The 19871-nt window shown below is 36.3% G+C and overlaps 1 protein-coding gene across 1 annotated transcript in view; it reads right to left on the bottom strand.

Annotated features, from left to right (window-relative positions):
* VPS8 (VPS8 subunit of CORVET complex) overlaps nucleotides 1-19871 on the bottom strand; it is a 235378-nt gene that overhangs the window by 74253 nt on the left and 141254 nt on the right. The window contains exons 34-39 of the mRNA XM_084872527.1: nucleotides 19441-19530; nucleotides 17811-17857; nucleotides 7159-7306; nucleotides 2604-2693; nucleotides 706-748; nucleotides 304-407 (exon numbers count right to left, since the gene is read on the bottom strand). Of these exons, the coding sequence (XP_084728653.1) occupies nucleotides 304-407; nucleotides 706-748; nucleotides 2604-2693; nucleotides 7159-7306; nucleotides 17811-17857; nucleotides 19441-19530 (522 nt within the window). The remainder of the gene's footprint in view (nucleotides 1-303; nucleotides 408-705; nucleotides 749-2603; nucleotides 2694-7158; nucleotides 7307-17810; nucleotides 17858-19440; nucleotides 19531-19871) is intronic.

Genomic DNA, 19871 nt, shown 5'->3' with positions numbered 1-19871 from the left:
AGATGATAAATGATGACACATCTGCAATACCACTGAGATTTTGGACATAAAATCTCAGTCCAAAAAGAAGAAGGACATCCAGTATTCACACAGTTAAGTTCTGCAACACTGCCAAATCTAAGAATATAGGGCCTTTTCATAGAACAAAGGACAGACACTCCTCATAACAACTGTGGGAGTCTTAATACTCCTGGGAGCACTGAACAGTGGTTAAAATCAGTTGAACTGAACTCAGGAAATAGGATTAATTCCTAGTTTCAGGCCAGAACAGACTTTTAAATGCCTAAGTAATCATTCTCCTACCTCTCTTTGCTGCTGGTTCAAATTATGTGAATTTCTCTGGCAAAGGGCAATTGTCTCTACCGTGGTCTCTTCCACATCCTTCAATGAGGGATCCTCTCTGGTAGCTAGATTCAGAAAAATTGTTAACATTACTTAAGAATATATTAATGATAATCTCAAATTTCTGTACACTGAACTCCACTGACAATTAGCATCACAAAGCCACATGGTTTATTTGCTTTCCTATTATGATCCCTTAAAAATAAATTAAAATGGGAACCAATGCTAACGTCAATAAATAGTATTTATGTGGGACAATTTACTTAATAAATGTATTACTTAATAAATGCAGTTTTTTAGGCGACGTTTTTAAAAACATGGGGTAAATAAAAAAGAAATTGTACATTACACTCAAGAACTTACTTTCACCTTGATGTGTTATTTCTTGAAGTTTGCTCTGTAGTCTCTAGGAGGTAAAAGGAACATTTTAATTTCTAAATCCACCAAATAATTAAACTGACACATTTTAAAGAAAAAACCCAGGAAACAACACAGTTATTAGGAAAGGTCCCTGTTGTTCAGAAGAGAATTCTGGTGTATATAGGATGCATAGCTATCAGCATATCAAGTATCACTTATTTTGCTTCACTTCTGCTTCTGTTGTGCTACCTACATAGTCATCATTGACATCTCTGAGACACAGTTATGAGGATCCGAATGTATCCTTGCTTTGAGATAAGAAAGGACATGACAAGTCTAACTCCATAGCACGGGGCACAACCTTGAATATGAGATATCCTAAAATACTATAATAGAGTTATAGGGTCTACTGCTCCACTGAATTCTAGATCCTCAGATACTGATATTGCAAAAGCTTCTGAATACACACTGAAGCTGACTTTAATATAGTCCTTGTATCAAAAATTTCCTCCTGTTCTTGAAGTCCCTTATAGGTTAATTTTAAGCTAAAAATCATAGAATCATCATTAACCACTCCCTCTCATTCACTTTATACTGTATTTAAATGATCAGTAAGTTCTCAAATTCCTGTCCTCTTTTCTCTCCTTCACCACTGCCACACACAGCTTAGGCCTTGGCCTTCAAGACAATATGCTAAGTGTAATATCCCTGAAGACACTACACTAAGTGTAATAAACTAGACCCAGTAAGACAAATACTGTGTTATCCCACTTATATGCAGTATCTCGAGTAATTAAAGTCATATAGTTTAAAAGTAGAACGGTGGTCTCCAGGGACTGGGGATAGGGATGAATGGAGAGAAATTGTCTAAAGGGTTTGTGAGAAGTTGAAAAAATTCTGGAGGTGGATGGTAATGATGGCTGCACAGAAATGCAAATATACATAATGCCATTGAAATGGTAAATTTCATGTTATGTATATGTTACAACAATTAAAAGAATGAAAAATTTTTCCCCAAAATTTGATAGAACACCAAACTATTGGTAAAAATGTGGAGCAACGAAAGCACTCATACATCATTGGTAGGATGTAAAATGCTACAACCACTTTGGAAAGAGGTCTGATAATTTCTTATAAAACTAAACCTATACCTATCTGGTGACCCAGCAATTCACTCCTTGGTAATGATTCCAGGAAAATGAAAACATCTGTGTATAAAGGTGATTATAGAAGTTTATGCATAATAGCAAAAAACTAAAACTAGCCCAAATGTCGATCAATAGAAGAATGGATAAACTGTGGTAATTCATACAATTATATTACTGAGCAATGAATGGGACAAACTACAGATACATCCAATAACAGAGACTAATCTCAAATACATTACGCTGAATTCAAGAGGGATTGTATAAGAAAACCTATTAAATGTTTCCATTAATATGAATGAATAAAAAAGGGTAAAACTAACCCAAGGTAGAAAAACAAAATCAGAAGAGTGCTGACTTCTGGGGGAGTGGGAATGGAAATTGACTGAAGAAGCATGAGGGAAATTCCTGGCAATGTTCTCCATCTTGTTAGGGACTAGGATTAGACAGGTGTGTGCATTTGTCAAAACTCATCAAATGGTACTTTAAAGACTTGTGTATTTTGTTGTATGTAAATTTTACCTTTAAAAAGTACCACACAGAAATACTAAACTCTAGTCAGGGATAGGCATGATAAAAATATTGAGGTAAAATGTACTACTGCCTGCAACTTCTTTGAAATATAATAAATTAAAATAGATTGATAAAAATTTATGCAATATTATATGTCAATTATATAGATATACAGAGATAGACTAATGCAATGAATAGAGGGGCACATTGAAACATGACAAAGCAAATATAGTAAAATGCTACCTTGAGCATTATTGAAAATGCACCATGAACATCTCCTTTCTTTTCTAATAAATACGCAGTGACTTCATGAAGTTGATACTTCTGGGTAATCTAGGAAAGAAGAAAAGATAAAGATTTGTGTTCATGAATCTTGCTTGTGAAGTGAGAAGGTCCTATTAAGAATGAAAAAAAACACAATATGATATTAATTAACAAATCCATATCTTGGTAGTATGCTACTTTACAGTACAATATGCAAATACTTGACTTTTGGTCTTATAGTGCTCTATTTTTTATTCTTACTAGGCCAAGTGCATTCATTTCCCCCCACTTATTTATTTAAAAAATTGTTATGGACATGAATGAGGAATATTCATTGGAGAAAAGTTAACACATATTGTATTATTACATAAGTAGTAATAATATAAACCAGAAATTGTTAAGTATAATTATTTAGAATATTTAAACAAAATATTTAGAACAAAATAACAATGAAAAACTATGAATCAATTTGTGGGCTCTAAATAAAATTTAAGAAACTAAGAGTGTTAATAAGTAAAAAAGAAATACAAATTATGCTAAAATAAAAGAAAATAATGCCACCATAACTGATTTGGCTCAGTGGATAGAGCGTTGGCCTGCGGACTGAAGGGTCCCAGGTTTGACACCGGACAAGGGCATGTACCTTGGTTGCAGGCACATCCGAAGTAGGAGGTGTGCAGGAGGCAACTGATTGATGTTTCTCTCTCATCGATATTTCTAACTCTCTACTCCCGCTCCCTTTCTCTCTGTAAAGAAATCAATAAAATATATTTTTTTAAAAAGAAAATAATACCATAGAAAGAAACAATAAAAAGATTTAACAAGTCCAAAATTATTCTTTGAAAAGATTTATAAAGTGAAATAAATCTTTCTTAGGAGTAAATAAGCAAGGCAGAAATAACATATTAATAGGTTAACAGATAAAAGGAGAAAAATGTGATAATCTCAATAAATGTAGAAAAATAATTTGATAAAATGCAGTACCTATTCTTGACAAAAACAAAATAATACAAAACACTTTTACCCATACTGGGAAGGGAACTTTCTTAACTTAATAAAAATTATCTATCACAGTCTTACAATAAACACCATATCTAAAGTATAATATTAGATACATTCCCTTTTAAATCAGGAAGAAGGCAAGAATGCATACTATCATTAGTTCTGTTCAAAATAACCTAAAGCTTCTAGACATCTGATAAGAGAAAGAAAAAATTGCAAAGTTGGGAAGATAAAAACAACTACCATAATACCTAGAAAATACAGTTCTCATAAAAAAATCTAAAAACTATTGAATAAAGAAAGGAATTTAGCCTGGTTGCCAGATATAAAACTGTACAAAAATTAGTAACATACAGCAGCAATCTCAATAAGAAATGTCATTTCAAAAACTTCCTTTCAAAATGCTAACAAAATTACAAATACCTAAGGATAAATTTATGAAAATATGTGCAAAACCTTATGCAAAATATTATATAAAGTGATACAATCTTGCCAAAGAGCATAAAAGGCATTTTTAAAAGATAGCCATGTTTCTGAATGTGAAGACAATACCATAAAATGTCAATCTTCCCCAAATTAATCTATAAATTCAATACACTCTTTTCATTAAAATTCCAGAAGAATATTTTTTAAAGGAACCTGACAATCTGATTCTTAAACTGATATAGAATAGTAGGTCAAGAGTAGCCAAAGGATTTTAAAGAAAAAAGAATGAGAAGGGAAGACTTCTCTTTCAAATAAGAAGCCTTATTTTAAACCTATATTAATAAAATACATTGTATGAGTATAGGAAAAAAAATAATCAAAGGAACAGAATAGGATCCACAAACAGATCCATGTACATTTGGAAGCTGGTATATGACAGTATGGCATCATAAATCAGTGAGGAAAAGCACAATAAAATGCCACATGGACCATTAGCCATACACATGAAAAAATATAAATTCCCCTCTTGATCCTGTTTACAAAAATAAATTCCAGATGGATTAAAAGCCTAAATGTAAAAAGCTAACACATAATACTCATATAAGAGGACAGCCTTTATGCCATCAAAGTCAAAAGGAAAGACTGATACCCAAAAAATTAAACCTTGAAGGAAAGGATTGATAAATTAAAAGGAAGTCACTAAGCCCTGGCTGGGTTGCCCAGTTGGTTGGAGCATCGATCCATACACCAAAAGGTTGTGGGATTCGACTCCCAGTCAGGGTAGACACCTAGATTGCAGGTTTGGTCCCTGCAGGACATGTGCAGGAGGCAACCAATGAATGTTTCTCTCTCACATCAATGTTTCCCTCTCCCGGCCCCCCTCCCTTTCTCTCTAAAATCAATTAAAAAAACAAACATAAACTTGAGTGAGAATTAATAAAAAAGTCACTAAAAACCATGTTGAAAGATATGCCCTAGAGATTGAAAGAAGACATCAACATATAAAATCAGCACAGGAATAGAGATCTAGAAATTGAAAAGAAGTTCTATAAAGCAGTAAGAGAAGGGCAAACACTTAGCTGGAAAAACAGTAGGAATAGATAATTCAGAGAAAAGAAAATCTAACAGGTCATTAAACATATAGAAAGATATTCAATGTCATTAGTAATCAATAATCCCCATTCCACTGGCAAAAATTAAGAAGTCTAAAAATATTAGGAATTAGCAAGGATGTGAAAAAATAGCAAATATCAAACACTTATGAAGAGAATGAAACAAACAGGAAATCAGCTTGGCAATATCAGTAGAACTAAACTACTCTATTGTCCAAGGAATTCCACTTCCAGGTATATTTCTTAGAGAAACCTGATGGCTAATGTAACATTGTTTATAATGGCAAAAGACTGGAAATGAGCTGAATGTCTATAATAGGGAAATTTATAAATTGTGGCATAATCATTCAATAGGCTATCACAGGACCATTAAAATGAGTGAACTACTAGTATATCTACATGTATAAAAATTGACAGATAAAAAAATTAATGACAAAAGCAATTTGCAATAGGATATGTACTGTGTGGTACCATTAATACAAATTTTAAAAATAATAAAACTGCATCTTTTAATTATTGTATTCATTTCTAAGCAAACAACTGTAGATCTACTTTTGCACCACCCTGTATATATGAAAAATAAACAACCTGAATAAACTTCCCATCTTCAGGCTGGTGGTAACCTCAGGGAGAGAGGGGGACATGACAAATAAAAGATGCTTTATTTCTAAAACAAAACAACAAATATCTAAAGCCAGTATGACAAAATATTAACATTCATATATTGGCTTGGTGGGTACATATACATTTGATATTCTTCATGCACATTTTGACATATTTTATATATTTCATAATTTAAAAAAAATTTAAGTGTGTGAACAATTCAGGAGGTGGATGCAAAAAATACAGATTATTATTTCATGAGTACTGACATAAAAGAAAGGAGACATAATGGTAGGTTGCATTTTAAATAGGGAACATGGCAACGACTTACAGTATACTAGAGACCAGGTGCATGAAAATTTATGCACTGAGGGGTGAGGTGTCCCTCAGCCCAGCCTGCCCCCTCTCACAGTCCGGGAGCCCTCAGGGGTGGGAGGTGATCAGGGGAAGGTGATGCCACCATCACACCTCTGCTGCTGCCAATGCCAGCAGCGCAAGCTTCGGCCAGCCCAGGTTACCCGAGCCTCAGGTGGTCCTGGGTGGCTGGGCAGCCACCATCCAATGCTTGCCTGTGCCTCAGACCGGCCCTGGGCACCGGGGCAACCAATATCCGAGGCTTGCCTTTGCCTCAGGCCAGCCCTGGGTGGCTGGGAGGGATGAGGGGCCTGGGGAACTCCAGAGGCAGGTGTGCGGAATGGCTGGACCTACCTGGAGGTGGGCCCTGCCGTGCCTCACACCTGCCGCCCCAGCGGGACTGAAGGGACTGGGCACCACCATCTTGTGGCTGTGGGCACCACCATCTTTGAGGGCATGGAAGTCAATTAGCATATTCCCTCCTTATTGACTGTGGGCGCCACCACCTTTGAGAGAGCGTGATGGTCAATTAGCATATTCCCTTTTTATTAGGATTAAAATATGTATATACATTTTCACTTTCATTTGGAAACAGGTGAAAATAAGGGAAATGAATCAAGGTAATGATTGTGCTAAGGCTACTGAATTGCTCTTCAGCCTAGTGTTATTGATAAGAGGACTATGTAACCATCAGTACCTACAAACAAGAGCTTGGTTTTTCCCTTTTAATACTTTTACTATATTCATTTTTATTTGTTTATCATGTTGGCTAGAATGTCTGTGAAACTTTATTAATAAACAATGATGGACATGTCCCGTTTCTGACTTTTCTAGAAAATTTGTGAAAGCAGTTTATTCCATAGCAATGAAAAGCATGCACTATGGACAGACTCTCTGGGTTCCATCTCAGATACTACCACTTACTAGCTAAAAATGTAGGCAAGTAATTTAATATGTGAGTCTCTCTTTGCTTAACTGTAAAATGGTGAACGATTAGGAAAAGTGTACTCTGGCTTCCTCTCCATTATTGGTCTTACCTGGATAGTTTCTTCTAGGCGGTAGCCCTCGAGGACTTGTAATGTCTCTATGACTTGGGTTGGGCTGAACTGACACAACAGCTTAATGAACTGTTCTGTAATACAGGGGGATATCTGCAGCAGCTCCTGATTTACATGAACACCTTCCCTAAAAACATAAAAAGCAAAAGAGTAGCATCATTTAATCACATCTATAATTAAAGCTTAAGGTAAAAAGGATGCTATCTTAAAATCAAAACTACCTTTTGGTCAGGTAATATCATGAATTAAAAATCTCACTGTTGCTCAGATTACTAGGGTGAACTGTATATTATATCAGAGGCGCTCTAAATCACAATACTGCTTAGTTTACATTGAGTAATTAAAGAAATAATAGTCAGTGGAGGCTCCAATAAATAAATCATACCAAAAGTTATATTGTTGCTCTAAAAGAAACAGATGACTAATTCAGTTTAAACAATTTGATTCATGAGTAACTATATACATGTATATATAAACCATCTTCCGGTCTCAACAGCTATCTCTACTATGCTTCCCTTATAGCACCAGTCACACACTGTTGTAATTACTTCTTTAATTATCTGTCTTCTCTAAAAGATTATAAACTCTGTGAGGGTAGGTACCAGTTTATCTTCTCATGAATTAATTCTCAAAGCCTACAACAGTGTACCTTTACTGAGCATCCATTTGTTATGTCCCAAGACTATAGTAATTTTGACAGCCATTAAAGTTAGCATGGGATATATGACAAAGCAGGTAGCTAACAGATGACTAACAGAGCTCTGAGAAATAGATATAACAAGTTGTATTTATGAGCAAGACTGATAAGCAACAGTCAGAAATGGATGTAAACTCATCAATGCTGCAGTTCACTTATTAATGTTCTGATGATGTTGATGCTGCCTAATTGTGTCCCAGCAGACAGATTATTTCCCAAATGAATGCATCAAAATCTGTTCATTCGGGTGATTTGCTTGGTTTGATGCATATTCACAACTTTAGTACTTGTAAAGGGTTTTGCCAATAAATGCCTGGAAAGAATTAAATACTGTGATTCACCAACAGATGCTATGTCTAATCTTAGTTTGCTCCATAGTCTTGCATTTATAAGACATAGTAACAGAAGTATAATGTAGAGAAAATATTAACATTGCCTACAATATGGTATAAATATCTGAAAAATATATTAGCTCACTTTAATGTTTCAGAAAAATTGGTTAGCATTCCCTTTTCTCTTATACCTAATAGTGTTCTACTGAAACACAGCATTCATCCCACCTAAAAACTATCTTTTCCCTGGGTTTGTCATGTGCATCTTCTATTTTCATGTAGACAGGATTTATTCTGAGCCGTATCTGGTGTTGATGCCCTAGTCCTTGTAATTTTTACCCCTCTGTTCTCTATTTAGTTTCCTCCATTTGAAGGCAGTCCAATTTACCTTTCCCAGTCAGTTAAGTTCAATTTAATGTACATTTATTGAGCATCTATTTATTACGTGCCAAGGCGACACTAATGCTGAGGGAACAACAAGGAATGCAACCATCTTTGTTCTCAAAGTTTATAGTGTAGCTGCCCACAGACATTTAACAGACAATTTTCAAGTTATGTGGAAAGAACACTATGTAAGATGGGGGTCTACCCAGGGAACAGCCAGTCACTTAACAAACTCCTACATTAAAGGCCGTTGTGAAACACACAAAAAAGAAGAAAAGAAAACTTCATCTTTGGGATTTAAAGCCAATTTGAGAAGATACTGAATTAGCCCATTTGCAAGTATAGAGAGCACCAAGATTATTGAGTTAATCACCCAACTTCTGGTTAGGGCTGAGTGTCACAAAGCTCTTAATTTGGCAAAGATTTCCTGCATCTAAATATAATTTGTCCTCCTGTAACTGAAGATTCTTATTAGAAAAAGAAGTGTTGTTTATCATCATTTCAGAAAACAGTAAGTCCTCATGTAAAGAAAGGTGCTCTGGCCTGAACCAATCCTTTTTTTTTTTTTCTTTTGCTAATAACTTTCTTGACCCACCCAGTTTGTGCCAATAAAAACCTTCCATTTTGTGCAACTTCATGGATCATCTCTCTGTTTACTAGATGGGATGCTCTTGATTCAAAATTGTTCAATAAAGCCAATTAGACCTTTAAATTTACTAAGTTGAATTTTTGTTTTCTAACAGGGACAGAGACTACATATGAGCATTAATCTAGCTACATCGCTCTATATTCTCTCACTATCATTCAATCATACACACAAATATATGTGCGCTGAAGGGGTTAAGTACAGGCCTCCCCAAAATATGCTACTTTGGCATGAAGAGTATTTTTTACATGTCTTTATTAATTTTAAAAAGAGAAGAAGGGAGAGGCATAGAGAGACAATAACATCCATGAGAGAAACATCTGCCTCCTTCATGCCCCCTAATGGCGATCAAGCCCACCACACAGGCATATGCCCTGACCAGGAATTGAACTGGGGACCTCTTCATTCATGGGTCAATGCTCAACCACTGAGCAACACTGGCTGGGCAGCAGATATATTATTTTGAGCTAAAGGGAAAAGAGACTCTGCAGGCTCAAGAGAAATTTTTACCTTTTTCTTAAAATTTAACGTGGACCCTTGCCCATATAAGAGTGATTACCTATTTATATGGCAGGGCAAACCGAATTATTGAACATCTGCTCTTCTTGTCATCCTGTTAATATCCCTCATCCTATCTGAAACCCCAGGCACCTTACCTCATTCCTTAGCTCATGATGTCATATGTACCTCATTTCACCTTTTTGTCTTGAACCTCTCATGCATGTAGGATCTCTGATTCTCATGTCTGTGGGGTTTCCATACACACATGTACAATTAAATTTGGTTATTTTCTCTTGCTAATCTGCCTCATGTGCCTTTAATTATTAGGCCAGCTGAAAGAACCTACAAAAGTGGAGGAAAATTTCTTCCTCCCCAACAGTGCATACTATTTTATGCTATGTATTTTTTCAGTTTAGCATTATTTTTACATTTACATAGCCATGTTTGCAATTTGGTATTCAATTATGCTCATTTATCTTAGTGTTTATTTAGCCATCTCCCCCATCAACTTTTTAAAATATCTTTTTCACTATATAAATGCTAAGGTGGATATTTGAATATTAACTACTTTTTTCTTTCACAGTATTTCCTTAAATGAAATTGCTGGATCAAAGCACATGTGTAACTTTTGAGCTCTTAATACATATAAATTGCTCCAAGAAACAAAGTGGACTAAGAGGGAGCAATACATATTCAAAGGGAGGAATGACAATGTGTAGTGTATCCTATGACCAATTAATTCAGTACTGCTGCAGAATACGGGGGAAAGAGAAAAGCCGGGTGAGAATATAAAAGCTGGATATGCCTGAATCAGATCAAGAAGGGCCTGTACACCATGAGGAGCTTGGACTTCACCTTGAATAACGGGAACTGAAATAATTGTGTGAAGGGGAAAGGAGACATTCTCATTATCTGTCTTTCTGAAAATGGAAGTATCAATAGAATTAGGAAGGCTGGTTAGGAGACAAGCAAGAGAGACCAGGAGAGAGATGCGGAGTGCCTGAGCCAGGGTAGTGTGGGTAGACAAGAGGGGACTCACACAGGAGAGAGATCCACGAGGTAGATTTTGGATGACTGGTTCTCTGTGGTGTGGCTGGGAAGGTGGAGTGAGTGGGTAAAGAAAAGTAAGAAATTTAGCACTTGGGATCTTTTTTTTAAAGACACTTATACTACAAGTTATATGAAGGTAGGGCCCCATCTTATTCATCTCTTTACCTCCTGTGCCTGTCACAGTGCTTAGTGTGCTATACTTACTCAGTTCATTGTTAAATGAAATAAATGGACAGATAATGCCATTTGCTAAGAAAGAAAATAAAGGAAAAATAAAAAACAGGTTTGGATTTTAAAGTGAGTATAATTTTTAGCCATTTCAAACTCTCACACAGTACATAGCAAATAATCTCATGATAAAGAATTATTGAATAAAGAAATTAAATTAATGCATGAAAGTTATATCTATCTATCTATCTATCTATCTATCTATCTATCTATCTATTTCTATCTACCTTCCTACCTACCTACCTACCTACCTATCAATCTATGTATTAAGTCTGGAGATTAGGAGATTATGATGTATTCGAATTTAAAAAGTTGAATTTGAGCGGTTGGCAAAATATTAACGAAAGACAGTCTCCAGTGGTAAGCCTGGCCAAGTTGATAGGCATTCATAAAGTAGATTTCATATGTCAAAGTTTATTAACATATATAATGTTCCAATTTTAAACTTTCAAATATGCTATTTCAACAGTGTCAGTATCTTAAAATATACCTCCAAAATTATACATAGAAACACTAACGGATTCAACTTAAATCTAATGTATAATCATTTCCATAATCTATGTTTTGCTCCTTGGCAAAGACACTCATTCTCTTAGCAATGCTCAATTTTTACTTTGACTAAAGATTTAAAAATATAATCTGACATTTTATATGTATTTTACTATGAAAAAATTATAATGTATATTTCAGAGGCCTCTGGGACATTGTTAACAAAGGCTAAGTTGACATTACCAAGAAAATCATACTGAGGAAAATACTGTGAATATAAATATATTTGCACATTTTCCTTATTTCTTATGACACTTATAGCCTCATAAAAACCATAAGTGTCCTTTCATATTATCCTTCAAGCATCTCTGCTGCACAAAAGACCGACCTGCAAATGTAAATGTAAATGTATCAGAACTGTGAGAATTCTTGGCCAGCAGGAACACAGAGGGAGTGTGTGTGTAGGGGGAGGAGAAAAGAGGAATGACATGTAGCAGCAGTCCCTGTCACAGGGTGATGTGATCATAGGTTCCTGGGCAGGGAATTAGAAGATGCAAATTCTTCCTCTCCCAAATCTGGCCTCAATTCAGGCAAATAATTTGTTTCTGGAGGATTAATCCTATCTCTCCTCTCTACCATAAACTAATCTTTCTACATACAGATGCCACCAATATCTTTGTAGGTCAATTATTTCTACTGAGGTCATTATTTACATGGCAAAGATAACTTAAATAAATTGAATAAAGAAAATTGAAATACACATAAAAATTTAACTAGTTTGTTCCTCTAAAACTGCTTTTGACAAAAAGCTATCCCCTCATATACAACTCAGTGTGTTCAGACAAATGTTAAATCAAATATGCATAACTATATAACACAAGAATTATGATCCTATTAACTCAGGTTTTGAGGGCAAGAACAACAAAAAAGTAATATTCTGATATGACATATAAGCAATCCCGATCTCAAAATAACTGTTTTCTTACATTTTCTTTACTTTCCAGAATGCTCCTATAGGAGCTTCATGGGGAGGATAAACCTGGATGTTTAAAATAAATTCTATTGCTTAAGAACAAAAAGGGAAAAATGAAAGGCAAAAACGGCCTGAAGCTGTCGGCCAGGGAAAATAGCTAGGCGGGGCCCAGTCTACTTACTCCTGATGTTCCTATTGTGAATGAAATAGAGCTTCTGTAACACATCTGACAAGTCCAGGAGCCCAAAAGTAACCTCACAGGGTGATTTGATCATAAGTTCCTGGGCCCGACATGGTGGGTAGTCACATCCCTGGCCTATAACTTCTTTACGAAAAGGTTTACCTTTGCTTTCAGCAAACCCTGTCCATTGTTCAATAAGCATCTAGGTTAACACACCTTTGAAATGCCGGAATGTCACCTTCAGGGGAAGCATAATCACCCTCAAGGGAGCACATAATCTTGTTAACTGCCCTGTAATCCAATCATAGCAATTTTTCCCATTTCCTTCCTTCATGTAATCTTCCTTACTGAATGCTCCTTTTTTTTTTCTTTCTTTCTTTTTTTCTTTTTCTTTCTTCAAATGTATAAAAAGAAGTACAAATCTGTCATTCATTGAAGCATCTGAGATCTTACTTCATGGCAACAGTTGTTAGTTTGGGCTCTTATAAAATTATCTACAGGTCTTGCCAGTGGAAATCGTGTTCTTTCACAGGATCTGAAGAAAAACATTCCAGGGACCCATGTATGGGAAATTGTGGCATGGTAAGATTTATTGGTAGTGTGAAATGCAAAATCAAAGGAGTGCCCCTGGATTCTCAGTATCCCCATTTTTGTCCATACTGCTAAGGAAAAATTCCTATCTTGCCCCCCAGAAATAGGGCCAGTGTCCAGAGATTCTGCCCTTTATTAAAGCTGAGAGAGAGAGAGAGGGAGGAAGGGGGAGAGAGAGAGAGAGAGAGAGAGAGAGAGAGAGAGAGAGAGAGAGAGAGAGAGAGAGAGAGGGGAGAGAGCGAGCGAGCTGGAACTCTTTATTAGCTTGGATTATGTTACCTTGGGTTTGGGAAGGTGCTTTTTCAAAATAACTAGTCAACTTCCCAAGCTTTCCTGGGCTTGTGCTAGGTCCACCTCCTAACCCATAAATTTCCTTTTCCCAGGCTAGACAGATAGGCCTCTATGGTCACCATTTAGGCCCTTACTGTACAAGAGCTTATTCCCCTCTCCCCACTCCCCTCCCCCCGCCCCCTTTACTGTTCTATCCCATCTCTGTGATCTGTGGGGAATGGACCAGTGGTTCTCTGGGGAGTACACGAAGCTATAACTTCCCTGGGAAGCAAGCCTTTGCTCCCTAGTTTATTAGGTTTAATAATGTCTTATTCCCTTTGCTGCCTTCCTTTATTAATATCTAGCTATCTACGCTAACACAGGTTTGGAAGCTCTTATGCCAACACTATATATCTTTTTCCACACTCCCCTAGTTTCCCACTTCAGTTTTCCCAGTACCTAACAAGATTCTAATCCTTTACTTCAGGTTAGTCAACAAGCATATCCATTTTAAAAAACTAAAATGGGATGGGAAATCAGTCATTCAGAGCTTAATGTAAACTAGGCCACACTGTCTGCTTTCTCCTTACCCTGAAAGTCATGGGTATTGGAAAGGTATTTTTTCATCAGTGTGTATGCTTCATTGTATTCATATTTTACTTGCATATTCTCACTGTAAAAGTGTCACATAATATAGAAAGTGACAAAGTAAATCAAGTTTTGATTGGGGTATCATGAAAGGAAGTAATTTTGGGTTTAAAAAATCTACCTAGGAACAATACTCTATATCTGATTGCGCTTATAAAGTGGAGAGAAGAAGTGTGTACTCTGCACCCCTGGAAAGAAGGGAGCAGAGTGGAGAAGGCAGAGTTCCAAGGACACCAAAGACAAACTTTCTACAACCAAAACTTTGTCTAAGGCTAGTTCAGGAAGCTACTCCTTACTCACTCTGCACTCAGCCTTCCTAACCTTGATCCTCTCCTCAATCCAGTATTGGTATCTTATTAGTGACAGGGTTTAGGACATGCTACCCCAAAATATGGTACCCTGGCATACTACATATTTTAAACTAAAGAAACTTGAGAAATGATGGGTGCAGAAGGGATTCTCTGACCTCCCTTAGAAAGCTAAAATGGGATGGGAAATCACAGAGCATATCATAAAGCTTTCAGGTGAGAGGTGCTCTCCCTGTAGGTGAAGGAAAGGAGCATCCTTATGAGGATGGAGGGACACAGAAGAATCCAAACAACAGGCCTTTCTCAGTTTCTCCCAGTATACTATCCTCAGCTCATCACACTTTTCTATGACTTTCTATTCTTCATCAAACCTAGCAAAAAACATTCTGATTTAACTATTTCTTCAGGTCTTCATTTCCTTATGAAGGCTTCCGTGTCATATTAAACTTATAGTAAATAATTTCATATGTCTTTCTCTTCTTAATCTGTCTTTTGTTACAGAAGTACAACCAAGAACCTAAATGGGAAGAAGGAAAAGATTTGTTCCTCTCCTCACTATCCTATATAATAACGAGGTAATAGGCAAATGGTTGCTATGCTGTGACATAATGACTGGGAGCTACTAGTGGTGGAGAGCTACAGGAGGGCAGGGCAGCGAGCTATCAGCGGTGGTGGGCCAGGCGGCCAGCTGAGGCAAGTGGCAGCTACTCGCACATGGATTCGTGCGCAGGGCCACTAGTTATTATATATTTACACTGTGGGTTAAACGGGCTTTTATGGGTTAATCTAAGATACTATAATTAAATATGCTCTTTATATAAAAATCATTATATTGAAATGCCAAACATCCAATTTACAAATGAATTTGGGCCATTATGCTTCCAATATAAGACATAAAGTAAGAGGATAAAATATGATGAATTCTGGATTGGGATGCTCCAAAGCAGAACGATTGTCTTTGACCTCCTGGAAATGGATCAATATAAAATTGAGCCCTTTTTAAAGGTGAAGCTAAAGTATCAGTCTTATTAATTCAAGGCTCTATTAAAGAAAAAATTACTCATGATACTTGTTAAAACAGGCTTTATTTGGACTATCATAATAGGATAGGGACTATTACAAGTGGGTTTTGACAGTACAGGAGAACCAAGGCTCATTCCAAATACAACAAGGACAAGTGGTATTTATAGCTGGGATGGGTTAGAGGATGAGGAGGTGGTCAGGGGATGAAAAATTACTACGAATGGGGGGTAATTATTTGCTAGACTGACTTAATAGAATTCTTGCTGAAGGCAGGCCAAGGGTGATCAGATTTTACATGCGGGGGAAGGAAGGAAGAATTTAGACAAATATTTTGGGTAATCAGATATCCAGGGTGGGGGATTCTTGCTAAAACTAGACTCCACAAGGACAGAGATGAAAAGGCTCAGAGGACTGAGTAAAGTTTGATCAAGGGAAGAATCTTTGCCAGCTCTTAATTTCTAGTAGGCTAAAGTAAAGCTGGCAACTGCGCTGCTGTCAAAAGTGAGGACATTGCGGGTCATTTTGCTTTTGGGGGAGAGGGAAGACAAAGGGTTGTGGGTTCCCTGCTTCTCTCTGAAGTATTATAGGTAAGAGGAGATCCTTACCTATAAGAGAGATCCTTATAGCCAAATTAATATGACAAGAAGGAAGAAAGTGTGACAAGTTATTTAGAGTAATTATCTTGGGTTAGGGCTAATTCAGGGACATAAAACATATTGAGTAAATGAATGTAAAATTATTTGTGGTTTGCTAGTGAACAAACAACTTTCACAGTACTCATAAAGGGTCTTACCTAACATCTTTCAAATCTAGGGTAGGTAATAACTAAGCAAGGCTTTTCATGGAAGACCTCTGAAACTCTTGTGATGTGCCATGTTTATTACTGTGAAATTTAAGTTAAGGAGTGACTGCAATATCAGGGCAAATGGCTATATATTTATATTACCTAATATTGTTGTTGTTTTTAAAAGAAGGATTTGGTCACCATTGGATTCTATACTCTTGTTTCACATGAGAAAAGGCCAAGTTCAAAACTGAGCCTTCCCTTATCTTTCCAGCTTGAGCATCTCCAGGTAGGATGGTTGGGGAAAAATAACTTGATTAAAATAAATGATCTTACGAGAGGACAAGTCAAATCCTAAGAGGATATATTTGAAACTGGAGGACACACGAGAGAGGGAACAGAAGGAATTTTGCCATGGGAAAGAGGTGCTCAGACCCCAGAGAAGGGGCTGGGAATTGGGGCAGAGTGCCGCCTTCCTCATCCAGCTAGCCCTGTCCTCTGTCTCCTTCTCTCAGTCTCCTCCCAGAGCTCTCCCATCCTCCTTATAGCTCTCTTTCTTCCCTCCTATCCCCCAACTCCAATTCTACAGTTTCTCCCTCAGTTAATTCTAGGAGTAGACCAGGGCCCAAACTGACTATCAGAGAAATACAAATGATTAATAAAACATTTTTCAAAAAAACTAGTTTCAGTAATATTCTGAGAAAAGGATTATAATTAAAACAGTTTGAAAAGGTCTTAAACTGGAGTGCAGGAGAAAAATGTAGTCAGATTGCTTTTCTAAATATCTGCATATGCACATCAGTATGACTCTAATTAAAATGTGACAGTCTTTTTTTTTTTTTTTTAAATATATTTTTATTGATTTTTTTACAAAGAGGAAGGAGAGAGGAATAGAGAGTTAGAAACATCGATGAAAGAGAGACATCGACCAGCTGCCTCTTGCACACCCCCTACTGGGGATGTACCCGCAACCAAGGTACATGCCCTTGACTGGAATCAAACCTGGGACCTTTCAGTCCGCAGGCTGAGGCTCTATCCACTGAGCCAAACTGGTTTCGGCAACAGTCTTAAAGTTTAAATGATTGAGATTTCAAAACAATTGTTACAATCCCACATCCTGGTACTTTGCTATTTAAAAATAGCACAGAATACTAGAATAACTGAAATTGATATCAGGATCACTTAAGTAAATGACTGTTTTCAATGGCTAATGTACATTATAATGCAACTTAAAAGTTTACTTATCTGAGATGAAAGCTGTTTCATCCTGGAATATTACACTTAAACCAGTGAAGCTTAACCCTAGGTGTACATCAAAAATATCCCCACCCACTGTTTTTCTGCGGGCTTGGGCCCAGGTAACTATATATTTTTTAAGCTTCTTAAGTGATTCTGACAAACATGAACATTAAAAAATCAAGGGCTAAGTGTACTATTTGGTTACAATGAACCAGTTTGTTAGCTTCAACTTATTTTCTTATTTATTTTAATCTACATATTATAAAAAATTAAAGTTATAAACATACCTTGGGTCAAGAAGACTCCTCAAAAATTTGAAAAGCAAAACCTGGTTCTGAGTAGAAAAACAATAAAAAATATATTAAAACAAATTCTTCAAACTATGCCAGGGTAAAGAATGAATTTAGAATACCCCTTTAAAATGCACACATGCCTATGATTATTTCCATTAAGCCCTCTGCATAGATCTAAGAAATTCTAAAGAATCATTTGGAGATCATTTCCTCTCAGTAATTCTAATCACTGTCACATACTCCATTTTGAGTGCAAAAGGCTGGGGGAAGGTCAATGGGGGGGGGGGGAAAGGAGATACATGTACTACTATATGTAATACTTTAAACAATAAGAAGAAAGAAAAAAGAAACACAAATACCTTGTTATTGGAAAAAAAAAAATCAACCCAAGAAAGAAAACCAAAACAAAACAAAAAAAAGCCCTTTTCTGAGACAAACCCCAGTGCAGTTCCAGGACGAGGATGCTCTAACTGCTCTGCTGATAGTGAATTCTGGCTGTACTGCTGGCTTCATTGTCTCACATGGTCCTTCTTGTGACCACGGCCCAAATGACAACCACCACCTGCAAGCTCATGAACTCCCCAATATAAGCAACTGCAATAGAGACGGCAAACTGCAACATTTTAGCAATTAAGATGCCATGAAATCAGGGCTCTGTTTCTTCTACTTAAGAGCCACTTGACTTTGTGTAAGTCACTGGCTCTCTTAGCTATTCAGTTTACTTATTTAAAAAAAGAACAGCAATATCTCCTCTGCCTTCCACACAGGGAAGAGGTAAGAATGAAATGAGATGAACCTTATAATATTATATGAATATAAATGTTTCTAAGTTCTAAGGAAAGCTAAGCAAAAATTTATGGTTCACTTTTTCTTTTTTTCTTTACCTTTTCAACACATTCAAACTTCACCTATAAAAAACAGGGTACTCTCAAAACTGAAATGGATTAATGTAATATAGAATATGACATTTTTAATATGTTTATCCATCTTTGATTTTTATCTTTTCCCTGGCCCATCAACTTGTTTTATTTTACAAAACTTTCTTTCTGGTTATAACTTAATATTCTGGCTTACTTATCATTTCAAGAATTCCGAAATAATAGGTCAGAGGCATAATTCTTATCATCAAAAGTAAAAGTACTTAATAAAACCTGTGTGGGATTCTCCTACATAATCAGTAAAGTTCTGCAATAAAAGAAATACTTCATTTCCCTAAAGGAAATGTTCCACAGTGTTTATGGGGCGATATTTTGTGCCAAGCAGCATAGTGGGGGTAGGAGCTGGAGACAGACTTGGCCTCAGGATCTGGCAGGAGAAAAGTGAATAGATCTCAATTCTTCAATAATCTTTTAACTCATTTCCCTTTCCAATTCCAGTTCCCATTTCCAAGGTCTTTGACATTCAACATTAAAACCCCCTTTCTATAATATAAAATTGATTATATATGGTGTCTGCCAGGACTTTATTTCCTCATGGGTTTTAAGCCTCAACAAATGCGTAGAAACTATTATTAAATGACAACAATTAACTGAACAAATTCCTAAAATCAAAAGTTCTTTGGTACATAGTCAACAATTGTCTCTCCACTGGATGTTTCTTCCCCATATATATTTGCAATATTTACCTGAAGTTTATTAAGAACTGTTTCAATCTGTTCAGAAAAGTGAGTAGCAACCAGCTCTGCAGCTTTACAAGGCTTCAAGGACACAAGTTCCTAGAGTGAAAGAAAAAGACAAAATCCTTTTGCTAAATCTTAACGTTAATTTAAATAGGATTTCCATAGATTTGAAACATGATCACCTGCCTCAGTGTTCTCATGAGCTTCTTTATTGCATTTCAGGAGACCTTGATGTAAGGCCCTAATTTAAAGGCACATTGTAAATGAGCAAAATGAAAAACATGCCGTGTAAAGAAAAATCAGATTATGATATACAAGGTAATTCAGAATTCTTAGAAAATGAAAGCACTAAACTCTGGATTTAGGCCATGAATCTGCAGAATGAACAAAATGAACAAAAGCTCCCCAAATTCCTTGTCTATGAATTTCATCCTTGA

The sequence above is a fragment of the Pipistrellus hanaki genome (genome assembly GCF_964339955.1).
Source record: "Pipistrellus hanaki genome assembly, chromosome: 2".
NCBI classification, from domain to species: Eukaryota; Metazoa; Chordata; class Mammalia; order Chiroptera; family Vespertilionidae; genus Pipistrellus; species Pipistrellus hanaki.
This window is presented reverse-complemented; position numbering and strand designations above follow the sequence as displayed.